This window comes from Leptinotarsa decemlineata, unplaced genomic scaffold, assembly GCF_025532065.1.
Source record: "Leptinotarsa decemlineata unplaced genomic scaffold, Ldec_3_MD MMD2_P_RNA_scaffold_9, whole genome shotgun sequence".
NCBI lineage: Eukaryota > Metazoa > Arthropoda > Insecta > Coleoptera > Chrysomelidae > Leptinotarsa > Leptinotarsa decemlineata.
This window is the reverse complement of record NW_027412536.1, coordinates 12,198,261-12,214,219: the sequence shown is the minus strand read 5'-3', so window position 1 is coordinate 12,214,219 and position 15,959 is coordinate 12,198,261. Positions and strand designations below refer to the sequence as shown.

Genomic DNA, 15,959 nt, shown 5'->3' with positions numbered 1-15,959 from the left:
GTAACCTTCACATTTCTGGTATTCATTTTTAATGCCACAATGCTATTCAGAATAAATCTCAGATGTGTTTTTAGTTCAAATAGGCTTTCAGTTCTTGAGAATATGCAATACTTATTAGATGTTTCAGAAACAAAGTTAACACTCAACATTTGGAAAACCTCTAACAATTTTATTTATACTAAAATTAGCTAACACAGGCTAACAACCACACTAAATGTAGTACACACATTTTCAACTAATACTCTTGCTTGCTGAATGTGAATGTGATGAATCCTGAATATTTCATTAACCAGATGACGTCCATGTCGATAATAGCTGTAAAAAGCGAGATCTTCTATTATTCAGATGACTGTGGAATTTGCGGAGGAGACAATAGCCGTTGCCAGGAAATTAGTGGGACCTACAACAAACCCGCCGATGTTTCTGGATATAACAGAGTCGTCAGGATTCCAAAAGGTAGCTCCAATCTGAACATCACACAAAATTCGTATCCATATATCGTCGATGAGAATTATCTTGGTAAGTTGATAACAAGTTTCCATTTCATATTTTGCTTTCTCAAGCAAGTTTTCTAGTTTTACGATTTTTCATTATTATATTTTCAATGTATTATTATCTTTCTCGATCTGGAAAAAATGTACGTTCTCAGAATAATTATTTTTTAAACGATGTTATATTTGTTATTTAACTATTTTGTTGTAAGCAAATTTAGAGTACAACACACTGATGACTAATTTAGAATTGGGTTCCTTATAGAGAAAATTGTTTTCATTTCAATACAGAAATTTTGTGGGAGAGGCTATGTCTGCCCTGTCTACACTTTTATGTTTTCTAAACGTCTACAGGTTGTGAAAAATCTTAATTCGTAAAATCACCCAAAACATAGAAAGTTTTCTCATTTTTCATGAAACTATAATATATGTTCATCAAATATTTGCAATCAATATGTCGTTCATTCTCTATGAAGAATACTGATAATTGGTGAATATTTTATTGAAGTTCTTCAATATATTCATTTCGAGTAACATTTTCATCAGTATAATCCTAGAAATTTTGTGTGGTTTTTGTATATAATCTCATTATTTTCAATTGAATTGGGGGATAATAATCATTCTATTGATCTGCCAATGTCCTCTCTCTCTCTCATAAAACAAAATGTAGGGTGTCTCCAGAGGTTTCAATGAATTCAATACATCTCCAGAACACTTAGTGACACGACTATCGTCAAACTTAAACCAGTCCGTTTCGTCTTTGACCAAGGCGTTATAATAACCAGATTCAACGCCAGAACCACAGTGAACAAAGACTGCATGAAGATTATAATAGTGGTCTACTATATTGAAGTGTTCATCTATTTCGAACTTTCGTAAGAATTTGGTGTTTCCGTCACAGGTTGAGTCATGTTTGAAGATCATCAGTGTTATTATTAGATTGACTGGTGCCTCAGATATACTTGTTTCCTTATAACAGTCAGTTAGTTTGGCGCATGTTTGACAATACAGTTGATCATCACCTGTTAAAAATTCCATTTTCAGATGATTTAACAATAAGCTTTGCACGGACTGGTAATTAGTCATATTAGGAAACGCTAGTTGATGTTCCAGTAATTCACATACGTTTTGCTACTTACTACAGAGTAGACAGGTAAGGATTTTTCCAGCAAAAGATTTTAAAAAACACAAGACGAGATAGACTGTACGGAATCATTCAGTCCAAAGCGGTCAGGAATATTGATTTTGCTATTGTTTTGCTCACGAATAGTATTCAACAAGAACCCCAAGAATTCGGAACAATCCTCTTGTTGTCCTAACGAGTATCTAGTGGACTTCGAAGACTCCAGGAAATCAGTTGAAGGGAAAGATGACACATTCTTACGAAACTGATGCTGCATGAACAGGTGTTTGAGTTTGGTGAATAAGTAGGAAACATTCTCGTTCTCGTTCATCATTAAAATCTCGTTCTTAAAATTCTTTTGTCATGAACAACACTTGTAAAATGCTTTTCGTGTAGCAAGTGTTTCCTAAATTATCCAATCCAATTTTCTTCTCAATATTGATTCGTAACGAAGAACATGTTTCACAGAATCTGCATAAGAACCATTTCTCAAGCTGCTGTCGATCCTCCCAAGTGATGAAGGGTTTCGTAGAGGGATCGATTCGGCTCTTGCTTCATGAAGCTCTTCCACTGAAAGGGAACCAACTCATATTTGGGGGGAAGAATGACCTAAGTCCATTGACCGCACTGAAAAAGAGGTGGATCAATCACTCGCGAATTAACCTTGATAGGAGACTGATGAATATCCACATATCTCGGCTTGTTTCGGAGAGATTTTAATTCCGTACTGAAATGAGGGCAATGCAAGCAGCAATACTAATCATTTCTATCAAAAAAGAGGTAGAACGATGATCTTTTGTTGCTTGGCCTATTCTCCTTCCGAGTTCATGAACGAATAACAGAGACTCCGGAGCATAAACACCAAAAGTTTCAACTGCTACTGGATAGAACAGATAGTTGTTACCAAGATTTTGGTTTTTTTTTTCGTTTCAATTTTTCTCCAGACAATGCTGCGGTTCCAGCAGACTTCGAACTTTCGGCTAGATGAGAAGCCGCGACCGTGTCAACGCAAGTGAAGTTCCATACCACAGATTTACTGTATTTCCAAGGTATATGATAGATATACCATCTGGTCGTTTACCATCATCTCGACTGGTACCTAAGGGTTCCAGAATTGCTGGAACATCCGCTGACACCATAGCTCGTTTCAATATGTCGTTCATCTGATGATGTCGGGATGTACGCACTGCACTCCTGTACCTTTTCCATCAACTATACTACCGCAAATACAAGTATGAGGCCCACAAATAGATAAACCCATCCTAAGTCCTACTGTTATTCTGAAAAATTCATCGTCTAATAGTGTTCCAAGAGATGCAACAGATGAAGCATTCAGCCACATATGATATGGTGCTGCAGGTTTTTCCGCGGGTTTTCCTGCAGCTGAAAAAGCAAATACGTCACTGGAACCAATGAAGTCGCCCCGGAGCGCCAATTAATTTTTGTTGCTGTTTTAAAATTTCATAATTTGTATTTCATGATTTATATTTTTCATCATTCTATTCAATAAAAATAATTTTACCACATACCAGAACTAGAGCACTTTCTGCCGACGAGTGCTTCGCTAATCAAGTTAGCACCATCAGGAGGTGACTAAAACTGTTTTTATTAAAAAAAATTACGTGGTTTCAATTCTGCCAAAAGCCTGTGGAAAATCATATATGCTAACACCCGGAGTTTGTCTTTTACTATAAAAACCTGGAGAGTTGTGACTAATATAATAACATCTGGTATTACTGCCCCACCCGAGTTCATCATCACTCAAACAATATCAACATTCAAGAGAAAAATGTATCCCAAAGTCTAGTATTCCTAACGTAAAACAACAATTGAAATGATTTTGGCAGTTTAATGGTGGAATTCGAATTTATAATGGACAACAAATCTTTTTTTGAATTTCTCGTTTTCCAAGAAACTTCAGACTCAAGGCTCAGTATCACTGAATATATATATATATATATATATATATATATATATATATATATATATATATATATATATATATATATATATATATATATATATATATATATAACGAAGGGAATGAATCGGGTATAGCAGTCAGAGGCAGAAAGATTGTAAAACTCTTTTTTCTGTTCAAGCTTTCGAGGCGTTTATTGTCTCTTCATCGGGAACTCTACAATAATTATTGAATAAACAAACGGTTATGGACAACGTGTTCATACTTACGAAAGTGAGGTTAAAATGAAGTTAACACATAAGTAACAAAGAGGATCCTCATATATGTATGTCAAGGTTAAAATTGGTTAAAAACATGTGATATTCATTCAGAATTTTTGCAATAATGTGAGATGATTACACGAATAATATGAAATAATGAATTTGAAAATTGAACTCAACAGGTAGTCAGACATGATTGACACGAAACATGTCTGACTACCTGTTGAGTTCAATTTTCAAATTCATTATTTCATATTATTCGTGTAATCATCTCACATTATTGCAAAAATTCTGAATGAATATCACATGTTTTTAACCAATTTTAACCTTGACATACATATATGAGGATCCTCTTTGTTACTTATGTGTTAACTTCATTTTAACCTCACTTTCGTAAATATGAACACGTTGTCCATAACCGTTTGTTTATTCAATAATTATTGTAGAGTTCCCGATGAAGAGACAATAAACGCTTCGAAAGCTTGAACAGAAAAAAGAGTTTTACAATCTTTCTGCCTCTGACTGCTATACCCGATTCATTCCCTTCGTTATTCCTTAACTTAGCCAGTCGAGCTAACCTTTCCTTCTATATATATATATATATATATATATATATATATATATATATATATATATATATATATATATATATATATATATATATATATTTTCTTGTTGGAGCTTTTGGGATAAATGGTATTATTTGGACTTATTTGTTATTATAAAAAATATATTAATATTTACATTCGATGTATCAAACCAATTTTCCAGAAAGAGCTTATAAAATTACGTTACGCTCAAAACTATAACATTCAACGATTGGTAAAATTGCACTTATATATCTCAGAAAAAAGAAATGAAACTTGATAATTATAATCATTTCTTCAACAGTTTTGATTGATGGCGAAACAGGGGATCCCATTTTGAATGGAAATTACATGGCAAACACAGATGGTTTAGAAGTGAAATTTGGAAATATCAACCTCAATTACAGCGGAGCCAGTTCAACAATTGAATGGATAATTAGCCCGAAAAATAGAAAACTTCCGAAGGATTTGGTTATAAGTGTTCTGTCAGTAGGAAAATTATCCCCGCCAGACATTCGTTACAGATATGTTATAGATATCAAGGAAGCACCAAGGTAAATTCCTCTCAACATTTGAGGTCACTTTAACAACGTATTTAAAAAAAAATCGAGCTTTCCAAAACTATGTATTTGGGGAATATTTGAAAATGGCAGTATAATTATTTCATACTGAACTAGGATCATAAATTTCTTAATCAAAAAAATGCAATGCCGTTCTGGCTTTGAAAGAATTAGATTGATATTGTTTTGAAGTACTCTTTTGGAGGTTGAAATTTATCAACTATACGTTATTTAAGTGACCTTTTTTAAGCCAAATGTTGGTGTAATCCAACAATAATTAATTTTATAATGTTTATACTCAGGTATCCAAGATATTACTTGAGTAACTACCGGGGATATGTAAGAAGGTATTTTTTTCAACATAATTCTGTAATGCTTTGTATGTATTTATGTCTACTTTTCAATGGTGATTGGCTCTTCGTGGAATATAAAAATCGTATTTATAACAAATTGTGCAAATTTGCTTTTTCTCGCCTATTCTAAATTTTCGTGGTATTTGGTATGAAACTTCTTTCATGTATAATTGTTTTATATGTAACTTATAAATGTGAGGATACTTGACTCGCATAAAGGTAGGTGATATATTAATGTTAAACATTTTAACAAGAAATATCTAACTGTAAAAGTCAGCTGAAACGTGAATTATGTATGCTTTAATCTCGCCCTCATCATAAAATGTAAAAAAGCAAATGTATTATTTGTAGCTGTTGCATTCTTAACAAATATGTTATTTTAGTGTTCAAATTTTCATCATAGTCACAATAGAAACATTTTGGCAGTAACATCCAGAAATTTTAAAATAATATTTTCAAATCCTATTCATATGAATTCATTGTTTGAACCCGAATACGATTGTAGATACTAAAAATCGAAACGTCGTGAAATAACTTGGCTTGAAATCTTTCGATTTTTATTTTTTTTTGTTCAATTATGAAATTTTCAAGTTTTTGCTTGTATTTTCTTTCATTGTAATTTCATTTCGAGGTTTTTCTTGACTTGATATACTTGTTATTTTCAACTATTCATTTTAATTTTTAAATGTATTCGGTCTTTCAGGGATTTCAAATCATTTTATATAATATTAGACAATGGAAGTCCTAACTAATGAAATTCATGAATTCATTGGTTGTGTGAAAGTTTATTTCATTCACAATTTTATAGTTTGTCATTGGCCCTACCCGAACAATTTCTCAGCAAATTATATAAACACTTTACACTGAATAAAAAATTTTATTATAAAATTATCTGTTTAGACAGTTCAAATTGCGTTCATCAATTCTAATTTGAACACTATATGACAAATTTGTTGGAGTTATGTTTTTCATCCTTCTACAATATGCCAAGTAATATTTGCAGATATGGTTGGAGACTGTACCAAAAAGAATGGTCAAAGTGCAACTCAATATGTGAAGGTAAACAATATAGGAAGCCATCTTGTGTAGAACTAATTACTGGGGAAGAAGTACCTAAGAGCTACTGCGACAACATGGAAGATAGTTTGACTCAAAAACAAGAATGTAATACTCATTGTGAGTTAACATGGAACATAGCATCGAAGAGTGCGTGTTCACCACAATGTGGAAAAGGGTAAGTAATTTTTTAAATATTTTTGAATAGTTATGGTGCATCAATTCTTTTAGCTAACACATTTAAAATCAAAAATTTAAAAAGTCAATAATTCTTCAAATATAATTTTAACAATTACTGTAAGATATATATGAATCACTTATAATTGATATTACTCAGAATCATAAAATTGATAGAGATATATTCAACACTTTGCTTTCTTCAAAATTGTTCGCAATTTTTTTCTCGAGCTTGGTGCATTACTTTACAGATGTGTTACTGAAGATTCCAGTTGTAGAGGTATTTGATTTTCTTACCGTCTATGACCTTGACAGTCATAGGCGGTAAGACCTTGCGCGGCGCTTCTACGGTAAGAAGCACAAAATTATTCAAGTGAAAACTGAAAACATTGACTCAAATATTCGTTTAGTATAACTACAATAGTCCAGAAAAGGTCCACACTGGCCTAGTTGAAGATTGGTTTGGTAGAAATTATTACACAAGTTAATAACAGATATTCAATACAAATATTACGGTAACTGAATATAGCTCTGCTTTAATCTTTAAATTTATTTTGTGATGTGAATGGCTTACGATAAAATTGTCAATGAGAAACAACCCAAAGTCTACCCAGTGGCGGCGAAGGACCTAAATTTAATGTATGCAAGGTACATTTCGCGATGCCGTCTGATCTAGCACAACAAATCTAAGATATGAAATACATAATAAACATGATTTTTTTATCATGTGATGTTTTGCAAAGAAAACTATAGAACTATGAGTGAAAGTATAATAAATTATTCTTACCTTATTCTTGATAAATAAAATAGATACAGGTGTTCTGAATGTCTTCTTATTAAACACGTGTTATCGTTTCAAAACTATGGAACATTCTATTATTCATTGTCACACTAAATACTTTTAGAATTTATAATATAGGAACATGAAGCGAGACTGCGTCTGCATGCAATACTTTGATTGGCTTTCTATTAAGGGAAGTCCCGATGTCTCTTACCGGGATTCCCCGCGGAACGCCAGCTTAACGCCAAGTAATTTGCCGGACTAAATAAATACGAATGATAAAAAACTACAAAGATGATAATCAAAGAAAAGAAATATAGGTACTCAGGATATTTTTCATTCATATTCTTTCGTGCGCCGAAGAGAGGCGGTGGCCCTCACCATGCCGCCTCTGAGTCTACCAATAATACAGGAATTTTTTACAAAACCGCAACACTTGTTTCAGATGTCTTCATACTGAGGAAACTATTGTATAGTAAAACACTTGTTACGGTTTCGTGAACCGTTCAGTAAAAATCTCATAATAAATGGTTACTTTAATTATTATTAGTCTTTCAAGAGTTTTCATAAATCTGCCTTTCCGTGATATGGCCAGTATTGAGTAGGTCGTTTCGAAAATCCTCCGTTTGACTATCCGGTTTTTGAGAGTATTTCAAAGTTATCTGATATCAAAGTATCTCCAAATGGGACGTCGAAGTGCATTTCGTAATTTGAAGTTATTTATTCAGTGTCACTTCAAGTATATCAGGGAATATTTGATATATAACAATATTATCCACACCTGTATTACTGTAGTAAGTAAAGCATACACAGTTAGATAAAGTAGTGCGTATATTCTAAATCGTATCTTTTTTTCAGCACTTGCTTATTTTGATTTGTCAGTTCGCATTCAATAGCTGTACTGATGTCGAAACCATCTGTATAACCTAGAAAAAGCTCGTAAAGCAATATGGACCTGAGTTCGCAAATAAATGACTTTACTCAACAAGACTTTGAAGATTGTTACAAAATATCTCAAAAAGTGATAAAAGTAAAATGCAATTGTCATGAAATGAAGACCAAAAAAATATTGCGCAAGCAATATACTGATTAACCTAATCGCCGTGTCTAATACTGATAGAATTTTGAGAAATGATACTTTGGATATAGACTCAGTATCCTACCACTGTTTGGTACTCATTGATTTAATATATGAAATTGAACAAAGCAAACATGAAAATAACATTTATAGAGATTCTAAATAATTCAAAAATTACGCTTTCTTTGCTGATTTGCAACTGGTAGACGTCAATCAAATAGTCCCACGTTTCAATAATCATATACTTTTTGTTTTTGACACGCACCTCCCATCAGAAGAGTGAGTAAGCCAAAGGCACCTTGGTTGACAGATGTATTGAAACTAATGGAGGAAATAAATAAGAAATATGTAAAAAATACCTTGAATAGGTACATTCAAGATCAACACCATAAAAAAAACTCCTGGAACGCGTTACATCTTTTTGATACTGTAATGAGCAAATCCAAAAATAATGTTACATGACCAACTAAGTAACCCAAATCGAATAAATACCGTTTCACTTCATCAGTCAATCTAGCTGTACAATAATGATAAAGTATTTGTCGACCCTTCAAAATCATAACGTACCTATCATTCAAATTTCATCCTATTGATAGATATGACAGAACGTTTTTTAAACAAAATAAAATTTAATGCTACCGGCTCCGATCAGATATCCATCAAAATGATAAAATTATGCATTCCATTCATTACTCCCTTGTTAACCTACAGTATTATTAAACGTCTAGATTAGGGATGTTATCCAGATAGATCTGTGATACTTCCTCTCAGCAAAATCTCCTAGCCAACATCCTACAATGACTTGGGACCTATAAACATACTACCGGCTATATAAAAAATTCTAGATAAGGCAGCATATGAACAAATATATAATTGGATAATGGAAAAAATATCTTACCTGTAAATCAGCAAAGTTTTAGGCAAAACCATAGCACCACTAGCGCCCTACTGAAAATGAGGGATAACATATTTCGGTCTTCTGAGAATGATGAATCAACTCTCTGTGTATCAATTGATGATAGTAAAGCATTTGACACTATCAATCATGAACTTCTATGTGCCAAACTTCACTATACTGGTTTTGATGAGATCTTATCAAATCATTTCTTAGTAATAGAACGCAATGTGTTGGACTAAACAGTTTAACATCTGATTATAATCAAATCTCACGTAGTGTATCCCAAGGGTTCAATTTATCTTCGTCACTCTCTCCCTAGGTTTTCTTGGCCTTTGCTTCCATACAGCGTATTAAGCTAATCTTCGTTACTCTTTATTATGTATACTCCTACTCCTATACGAATTTATATTTCTCAGGTAAATTTAAAACTTTGTTGGCGCGAAAGCATTCTTTGAACGATATAAAAAACGTTGTGAATATTTCTAAAGACCGACAGAGGGCCGTAGATAGTACCAAAATTAGAATCGTAAATCACGAGATTGAATATAGCGATGAAATTGAATGTTTGGGACTCAATAGTGACTACTAATTACGCTTTCAATCACATGTAAAGTTACATGTAAACAGACATTTTGTCAGTCGAAACATGAAAGTCATTTTATGTGATACTTAAATTTTATCCATATTCAACTACTGCGATATCGTCAATGGCCCTAGTCCCGATCAAATTATGTCATCAAGAATTCGAAAAGTTCAGAGTGCATGTACAAGATTGATTTTTGGCTTGAAATTCAGAGATCATGTATCTCCTTTCATACATCAGATCGGGTGGTTGAAAATTCTCAACAGAAGAGAATTGGATCTGGCTAACTTCGTTCATGACCTTAGAAAATAAAATAGCCACAATAAACCCTTGCGGGTTGCGGTGGAGGATCGAATAGACGCACTCACTTTAGACCTAACCTAACCTAGAATAAAACAACATCCTCAATATCTTGTTGACATACAAACGCGATACACATGATAGAAGTCTCAGAAATCGGAATGAATATTCTATTCCACAGCATAAAACCAAACAGTTTGAGCGATCCTTCCATTATCAGGCCATCACTATCTATAATAATATAAAACAGTTTCCTTCATTGTTTTAATTGGTTTTCGGGATTTGCCGTGGTCTTCTTTGGTTACAATCTCCAAACGTTTCAACTTCAACTGCGGCAGTGATCTTCAGTGGCGTGGTTGAAGTACTCTTCTTGACTTATCAACTATAGAGTTTCAATTGATACGTCAAGAAGAGTACTCCAACCACATCACTGAAGATGACTGCCGCAGTTGCAGTTGAAACGTTTGGAGATTGTAACCAAAGACGGCCACGACAAAATCCGGAAACCAACCAAAACATTTACACCAGCCGCAAAAACCTACATTCCTATATAATTTTCATTTATTATTAGTGTCGACCGAAACTAGTTTTTACAACAGAAACCGAATTTCGACATTTCGGCAACGGTCTCAGTTTTGGCCGAAACCGAAACTTCCTTACAAGGATTATGTTTTGAAGGAAAAATAAAGAAAACGTTATTATAATCAATCAGTCTTTATTTTTTTATCTTCAAATCACAACGTTATGCAGTTTTCGACATTTTTACTTATCGATAATCAACATAACAAACCCTTGTTTAAGAAAAAATATTAATTGCATCTTAAAAATACTTAAAATAGGTGAGGTGTTTATTTGAGTAGGTGTATCCTTCATTTGAATATTATTGATGGTTTTTCAATAATATCAAACATAAAATTTCTTATTTGAGTTGTTACCCAATATCACAATAGGTACTTAATATTTATTTAATAAAAAAGTAAATCACAAAGTAAGTCACGACATGTTTTAGTTAATTTGCGTGAAAACTTGAATGTAGTTCCGTTATTTTCATTAAGAATATTTACGCTATTTGTTTTTTTTTTTTTCATCTGGCGGCACTTTATTGTTGAAATCATAAAAAATATTCTCATGGCTATATCTGTTGATATAGGGTGTTTTTTGTGACTGTTAGCTGTGTGAGTTTTCGAATTTTTGAGTTATCATAACTTTGTTAATAATGAATATTTTTTCATGAAATTTTGGTCACACCTATTTAGAGGCACTCTGAATCCATTGGCGTAGTGATTTTTTTAATAAAAAAATCGCTAATAAAAAATCCCTATTTTCAACTAAGAAAAAATATCGTAGTATGCCCTGAAACTTTAATGAACATTTCAAATTTTGTCCCAAGGTAGACCTTTTAGTACTTGACATATAAAAAAAAATTATTAAAATCGATTTACAACTTCAAATTTTAGGGGGGTGTTTCCATTAAAAATGGGTCACAGTGTATGATAAAAAAATCAGTCAGTAGACATTCAGTCACTGCTAACTCGGGGCATGTCCTTGTTAAAAGACGCATAAGAGTTCAAAAGTTGCGTTGATGATCCAACCTATTACCACCAATTTTGTTTAATATAACGCTTTTGGATCTGATATCACCTGATTATCTGTTTGAAGTGAAAGCTGACAAAAGGCTTAAAGCGATTTCTTATTCAGTGATTGACATTGAAGCTCAGCTTTGCAGCAGACAGCAATTGTTAGCCTTGTTTATTTTTGATGAAAGAAGTCCTTATGCCTGCTTCTTACTAACTATTATATTCTTCATTTCAAACAGCTTGTGAGTGAATATAAAAAATAACTTAATTCAGTAATTTATTATTTACTTATTGAAAGCTTTAGAAACAAATACTTTCGAAAAGAAGTATGTGTAGTATTTTTACATTAAAAGTTATTCATTTCTTTTTACTTTTACCAAAATGTAAAATTGTTTTTAATAAATTGATGAATAACCACTCATATCCAATGTAAATATTTTTATATTTTTGAAACTAATTTCACTAGTATTTATTGCCAGAATCCGTCGTATATACTATGACTGCATGAAGGTGTACAAAAAGAAACCAAGCCACAGTGAAACCGTTAACGAGAAACACTGCACTGTATTGTCTAAACCCCCTGTTTTAGAAACTTGCAACACCCTGTGCAATTCCACAAGATGGCATTACTCGTCGTGGTCAGAGGTAAGAAAAAAATATATTTATCCATCAATATACATATTTATTATTCACATTTATCACATGTTGATACAACTTAATACATTCATCAATAAGAATAGATTCAGATATAAATGTTGGTGTTTCGTTTGAATATCAGTCTGTTGTACTCAAAGGTATTTTATGATGAACTGGAAATGTATGGTGAAGTAATGATAAAAATTTAGAGTAGCATTTTTCAAACACAATTTAATCCAACAAATTCAAATCAGAATGTTTCATTTAATGATTTCTTTACTATTATTAAAAATTGGTTACCAAAAATCATGAAGATTGACTAATTTCAGGTTAAATTGTATATCTCTAATAACCAACAATTTGTAGCCTGTAAAGAATGACTTGATTGATGATGAATATTAAAAATGAACCTTTCTAATTCAACTACTTTTTGCTTCACTTTGTGCAACATTCCTGATATGAACAGAAAATAAATCAATATATTTGCATCCCTGCCTAAGAAGTCTACACTTTCTTGTCACTGCCTGTTTTTCCACGTTGATAAAATAATTTAATATTTCCCGATTGTCCTAGTTTCCAATACATGAATGGTCAGTACTAACCACTTAAATTTACTTATGAATTTCACTAATCTGTTAGAAAACTTATAAGATCAATCAATTCTCTGAAGTGATGAAAGTTTCTATAAGATATTATTTTAAACAAGTGAAATTGTAAAGAAATTACTCTCATAATCTAACAGATTTTTGTATCAAAATGAAATATTGGTGTATAACAATTAAAGAAGTGATAACTTTTATCAAGAAAGTGGGGCATCGCATCTACGGAGGATGATACTTCAACGGTCTTGTTGAACAACAATCAGAACTTGACAGTTAAAGATAGACAAGACAGGTCAAAAAAAATATCCTCAATAAAAGGACCTACGTTATGCAACAGGTCCACCTACAGATCACTGTTGTCTGAATAGTCATATAAAGAAACTACCTTTTTTTAAGAATATTACTACAAGAAAAAGGTAAGACAAGAGTGAAATCTACAATTTTCTATGTTATAAGTGACGATCTTTCCAATTCAGGTTGTTCACAAGCAAAAGCAAAAGTAATTTTGAAAAAGTCATATTATCAAAGACATTTTGAAATTGAAGAAGAAATTACAGAACTCTCCAGTGAAAATAAGGAATTATCAAACATGTTGAAGTATCACTAGACCTCTCATTCTTTTTAAAATTTTAGGGGTGTGACGTACCTCTAATCTGAAGAGACAGCTGAAAATATACACAAAATATTTCCCTTTAGAAAAAAGTCTATAGATTTATCAGTCTTTCATTGGCCCACCCTATACTTCAGTAGTTGATAATTTCATTACTTCGGAGAATTTATTATTTATTTACTCGCTCTGTAAATTTTAATTGAAGAAAAGTTTAGACCTCTACGAAGCAGAGCATACTCTTAGATGGACCTATTTCTATCTTCATCTTTATCGATACATTCAACATTATCATTCTTCCTCCTTCAAATGCTTAATAGCAATAGTTTCTTTAAATGAGTGAAAACAGGAAGGTTGCACACATTTAATATGACATTCTTTTTTAGCAGATATGAAAGTGATGAATATTCAAATCCAAATGTAAAATAGATGAAATTGATAGGGAAACTTACATTATCTATTCAGTGAAAAAATAAACTATTCTTTTCTCCTGAAACTTCCTGAGCTGTAGGATATGAAAAATTGAATTTTTCACTGAACATACGATTGATATGACCGGAAAAAAATCAGTTTGACTCAATTACCTTTACAGTTTTTTTCGTTTCGTTTCACAGTGCAGTAAAACATGCGGAAGTGGCATACAGAGTAGAACTGCAAAATGCGTTGATGACAGATATACACCTATGGACGATTCTTATTGTAACAATAGCGAGATGATTACACAACAGATATGTAACACCGAAAATTGCCCCATATGGACTGTAGCTGACACTTCACCTGTAAGTTGAAAGATTTATATTGAAATATTAGATATTCACTATGACAGTATAGTTAGTTGGTCAGAAATATCCAGCAAACAAATACTTTTAATCATGCTAATAATGGAACAAAATGATTTTTTTAATCGAATTAAAACTACACACGAACGAAGAGACTATGGAGGTTATGACATGGTTCATTGAAAAGTGAAACTTTCAAGCAATACCCTCTGTTATAATTGTGTGTTAAAGTTCTTATTTATAGATTGAATCGCGCTATATCCTGGTTGACTTCTTTAAATTGGCTTTAACATCATCAGTAATTATTCATAATGGCAGATTCTTATGAGTAGGTATCGTATTTTTCTTATTTATCTTCAAAAGTTCATTTCTAGGACATCACTCATATTTTTTATTTTTCTCAACTGTACATCTTATTTTGAATAATATTATATTTATTTCATCAGTTCGGATTTCCATTGTCTAATTTAATATGAATTGATTTGAAATCCCTGGAAAAATCTGTAAAAAATTAAGAAGATTAATCGAAAAATAACAATTTTATTGAACAAAAAACTGAAATTACAAAGAAATAACATACAAGCAACAACCAGTTATCACCCGAAGACGATTGTGGATACTAACAATCGAAACGTCGTGACATAACTTCGTTTGGAATCTTTTAATTTTTCATTTCTTGTTGATAATATTTTCTAATGTTTTAATTTTCAGTTTGTATTAATATTTCAATTTTTTTATTTTTTTTGGTTGTTGCTTGTATGTTATTTCTTTGTAAATTCAGTTTTTTATTCAATAAAATTGTTATTTTTCGGTTAATCTTTTTAATTTTTTACAGATTCTTATATTAAATTAGACAATGGAAGTCCGAACTGATGAAATACACCACAAAACATTATCAACCACCTTCAAACAAATATTATATTTGTCTATAAGATTTTTAATATTTCTGATGAAAGTATCTCTCTCCTTCTGAACAGAAACATTTTATTCTGAATTAACCAATTATAAAAAAATATAAGTGAAACTTTCTATTCTGTAACTGAAAACTGAATGAATTTCATTCTCTAATATCAAATCATCTAAAGGAACGATTCCTTCAGGCCAGTCTCAACTCCCTACACTGTAGGTTAATGGAGTAACACCTATCAGAAAACAACTAGTCCCCTGGCTAATAACATGAAGGGCGTCGGATTATATCCGACAGGTGTCAGTTCAGAATTCTTCACTGAAGTTATTCCTGTATATGCTGTTGGCGATACAACTGCCACAATAGATTTTCAATTATTGGAACACACTTGCAGGCCGCAAGAAGATGATTTCCGATAATTGAAAATCGAATTCCTTCAAAGTATCATTCCTTGAACTAGGCTGAAGCGGACAACAAACGACAGGTTTGTCATCGCCCCATCTGCCTGTGAACGAGGTAACCAACCGCATATCCGAAATTTGCCCAATTCCTCATATTAGGAAAGAACTTTTCACATATGGTCTAATATCCCATAATATATTAAAGTTTAAAAATAATCTACATGAAAATGTATTTACGAAATTCTTGTTTATTGTTCAATAAGAGAAAACATAGTATTTTAC

The 15,959-nt window shown here is 32.1% G+C and overlaps 2 protein-coding genes across 8 annotated transcripts in view; one reads left to right on the top strand and one right to left on the bottom strand.

The window, feature by feature from the left end:
- AdamTS-A (ADAM metallopeptidase with thrombospondin type 1 motif A) overlaps positions 1–15,959 on the top strand; it is a 454,792-nt gene that overhangs the window by 420,293 nt on the left and 18,540 nt on the right. For 6 of the 7 annotated variants that reach the window (XM_074170637.1, XM_074170639.1, XM_074170641.1 and 3 more), the window contains 6 exons: positions 346–519; positions 4,687–4,936; positions 5,245–5,289; positions 6,299–6,529; positions 12,225–12,390; positions 14,205–14,369. In XM_074170637.1, the coding sequence (XP_074026738.1) occupies positions 346–519; positions 4,687–4,936; positions 5,245–5,289; positions 6,299–6,529; positions 12,225–12,390; positions 14,205–14,369 (1,031 nt within the window). The remainder of the gene's footprint in view (positions 1–345; positions 520–4,686; positions 4,937–5,244; positions 5,290–6,298; positions 6,530–12,224; positions 12,391–14,204; positions 14,370–15,959) is intronic. The other variant, XM_074170638.1, reaches the window with a different exon arrangement.
- The window catches only part of Wwox (WW domain-containing oxidoreductase), a 32,916-nt gene continuing 29,363 nt past the window's right edge, over positions 12,407–15,959 (bottom strand). Inside the window, exon 7 of the mRNA XM_023156947.2 lies at positions 12,407–14,367. The gene's annotated coding sequence lies outside the window, so the exon portion shown is untranslated. The remainder of the gene's footprint in view (positions 14,368–15,959) is intronic.